Source organism: Penaeus vannamei, chromosome 20 (assembly GCF_042767895.1).
Source record: "Penaeus vannamei isolate JL-2024 chromosome 20, ASM4276789v1, whole genome shotgun sequence".
Taxonomy (NCBI): domain Eukaryota; kingdom Metazoa; phylum Arthropoda; class Malacostraca; order Decapoda; family Penaeidae; genus Penaeus; species Penaeus vannamei.
The window spans coordinates 20893251-20897205 of NC_091568.1; the positions used below are offsets into that span (position 1 = coordinate 20893251).

General features: G+C 36.9%; 1 protein-coding gene across 1 annotated transcript in view; it reads left to right on the forward strand.

Moving 5' to 3' along the window:
* The window catches only part of LOC113810712 (alpha-actinin, sarcomeric), a 3354-nt gene extending 1294 nt beyond the window's left edge, over nucleotides 1-2060 (forward strand). Inside the window, exons 4-5 of the mRNA XM_027362345.2 lie at nucleotides 1-52; nucleotides 258-2060. The exon at nucleotides 1-52 is cut by the window's left edge and continues 183 nt beyond it. Of these exons, the coding sequence (XP_027218146.2) occupies nucleotides 1-52; nucleotides 258-416 (211 nt within the window). The 3' untranslated portion in view covers nucleotides 417-2060. The remainder of the gene's footprint in view (nucleotides 53-257) is intronic.
* The last annotated feature ends 1895 nt before the right edge of the window (nucleotides 2061-3955 follow it).

Below are 3955 nucleotides of genomic sequence, written 5' to 3' on the forward strand. Positions count from 1 at the left end.
TGACACTGCTGAACAGGTTATTGACTCCTTCAGGATCTTGGCTGGTGACAAGGTAAGGTTTTCAGAGGTTTGATGATGTGATATTATATGAATTAGAAATTATTGCATCATTTGTTTCTTTTTTCGTAGTTTGTGAATGAAATTATCAATATTATAAACAATACACTATATTGCTCTTAGTTTTTTTAATTTTTTGTTTTTTAACTTTATCTCTTGTTATGACAATCCACCAAATTGTCTCTCTTTTTTCTCTTCAGCCATACATCCTTCCTGAAGAACTGCAGCGTGAGCTTCCTCCAGACCAGGCTGAATACTGTATTCAGCGCATGCAGCCTTACTCTGGTCCTGATGCTCCTCCAGAGGCCCTCGACTACATGTCCTTCTCCACCTCTCTTTATGGCGAGTCCGACTTGTAAATTGCGTGCACCAATGATCTCGGGGGGGGTAAACCTCGCAAGCAATCAACCTCGGGAGGGTAAACCAACTGTCACGAAACCCTCTGTTCAGCTGATCAAAGGTGGAGGGTGAAGTCAAACCAGAGGACATGTAATTTTTAAATTATTTTGAATGGTGGACCATCTTCTGTCATCTGAACTTTGACTACTACAGGAATTGTGGACCCAAGATTGAAAGTTTGAAGTCAAGTATAAAGTATATAAAGTACTATATAAAAGATATGTATCCTGGTGATACATAGAGTAAATTTGTAAAATTTCGGGTCAAACTTATTAATCAATAAGAAAAAAATTAAGTCCATCAATTATTGATACTGTTAAGGACTTTGCTCTGCACAAATAGTGTCTGTGGCCTGTGACTGGCACTCGTATGGCCTTTTCAGCTTTTCCCATGGAAATGTTGTTAATACTCTGAATGCTCGTCACAGCTACTAGACAGTGTGGTTTACATGGCGGACAAAAGACACTACTGTCTGCAGGTGCTACAGAGGAGGAGCAGGACAAAGACCAGGAAGATATGTAAATGCTAGGTTTCTTACCAGCAGTCTGACACATTGACAATAATGACTTGGGCCTTCATCAACTTCTTCGGCTCATTCTATCTTTCCAACTGTCACCTGGTACTTTGCCTGTAACTTGACATTCGAGGATCATTGTTCACACGACCCTTTGATATTCAATTTACCCCAAACACTGCCGCCAATAGTGCCTCCTCCTCAGTTTGTTGTTCTTCCAGTGATCTGTCAAACCCTCTGACCCATATTCTAGAATGTCTCATGATCTGTCTCTCAGGCATAGGCTTAGACAACACTGGCCAGTCAGAAAATGAAGTGACATGAGATGATGACTGGAAGGCTGATTTAATGTGATGTTCAAGAATGTGGGTCTCTGCCTCTTGTTGTAGTGTAATCATGGAATCTAGTCCTAACTGCTGTAGCAAAGCCATCTCCCAGCAAGAAAGCTGCTTCTTCTTAAGCAGAGTTTTTGTTGTAAATATATCAAGAATAGTTTATCACAAAGACCTTGCTTTATTTTCATGCTAATACTGTATGTAAAATGAATAAAAATCACTGATCTTCCCTCGATGGTTTGTGATGTGTATATTGCCAGTGGTGTATTCCAACACAATTCTGTAAAAAAAAAACATCTTTTCATCATGTAAATCCATATGAAACTTCACAAAGTGGGCAAAGGTGTTTGCCTTCTTTGTACTATCATTAACTGAAAACTAGTGCTTGTCTTAGTGTACAAAAATCGCTTCAGACTAGCGCTTCTCTCAGTTACATGACAACTTTTCTGCAAAATTTGTATGTGCTTTGTTTATATAAGAGAGCTTCAATCATGTTTGTTATAATTAGATAGTGTTTTTTTTTTTCTCAAAGATTTGATCTTATCTGTAATTATCCTAGGGCGACATTATTTATTGTTACAGGCAATAATCACTGATGACTAGGAACCAGGGTGATGTGCTATTCTTTACACATACTTTAAATACATTATTTTATAAATATACAACTGCTCACATGGTTTCTTAGTTGTTTCAGTGTTTACCAACTACAGCCTCATACACTTTGTGTAAGATCTACAAATAAAGGCTAATGAAAATTTGCTATCATATAATACCCTAAAAAATGAAAAGCAAATTCCTACATTAAGAAGATAATGAACAATGGGTTTTAGTATTATATTCTCTTAGAAGAATAGATAATGAAAGGATTAAGACGTTAAATTATGAGTCACTGATAGGCTTCATTCCCATCTTTTTCCTTAGGATTTACTGAATACTTTGATTTTAAATATAGTTGGTTTTTAATTCAGAATACCATGTTGTAAATTACACACCACTAAATTTGGGGACTATGGTATCTAAATGAGAAGTAACAGGTTTTCCTAAATTTATTTATATAAGTATGTGGCTGTTTAGAAAAGTGTATCTGGATCAATTTGAAGATTAATGGAATTTATTCAGTAATAATGTACAAGTATGAAAAAAATGTATGATACAAAACTATCAGTGGCATATATTCAAAACAGAAAGGAGTAACACTAATATATTATGACAATAATTATAATCATATTATAAAACTACCCCCCCCCCCCACAATACTGACAGAAATACCCAAGTTAAAATAGGGAAAACAAAATATTAAACCGTGCTTTCGCCCTTATTAAAACTGCCAGGCTCGACCCAATAAATAATCTTATACACAGAAATACATATCTATCTGATAGATATACGTTTATCTATATATCTATCAGGTAGATATACATGTCGAGACTGATAGATATAGATTTATTTTTTTTATTCATGTGTAGGCATGTCCGTATAATGCATATTCATTGGATCGGGCCTCGCACAATTTTAACAAACCGGCGTGTATTGCAAATTACCACATATTAAACAGCACAGTATATTTAACTTGAAAGCGTTAAATGTTACTTCATGGAAGTAAATTTATATTTGGCAGCTGCTGTATGAGGAAAAGTAAGAAGCAATAAATGAGTTAACATTATGCAATACCATAAACAGGCTCCAGGAAAACGTGATTAAGCAATTCATTGTGAAGATAGTTTGCCCTCCCCCCCCCAAAAAAAAAAAAAAAAAATCCGAATCCAAACGACTTTTGTCCATAAATGAATTGATATAATGATTTTACAATTTTGAAACAACTGTACTAATGAACAAACGACAAAATTAAATGCAGCGCTTATTTGCTGAATCGTAAGAACACACGAGTATCTGTCAGACAGGGACAATATGAACTTATCAGACCCTACGACTAGGGAAGAAATGTACGAAAGAACAAAACATTACACAAACTATTTACAGCTTGTGTAAGTACTTATATGCACACACACACACTCACACACACACTCACACACACACACACACACACACACACACACACACACACACACACACACACACACACACACACACACTTACACACACACACAAACACTTACGCACACACACACACACACACACACACACACACACACACACACACACACATACACCTATATACACATACACATACATATGCACATACACATACACACACACACACACACACACACACACACACACACACACACACACACACACACACACACACACACACACACACATGCACACACACACACTTAAACACACACACGCTTACACACACATTCACTTACGCACAAACACGATTACACACACACAATCACACACACACACTTAAACACACACACACTTACACACACACACACACGCACTTACATACACACGCACTTAAACACACACAAGATCATACACACGCACACACACATACACTAACACACACACACTCACACACACATTCACTTACACACACACAAGATCACATACACACACACACATATACACTAACACACACACACACACACACACACACACACACACACACACACACACACACACACACATACACACACACACACACACTTACACACACATTCACTTACACACACATTCA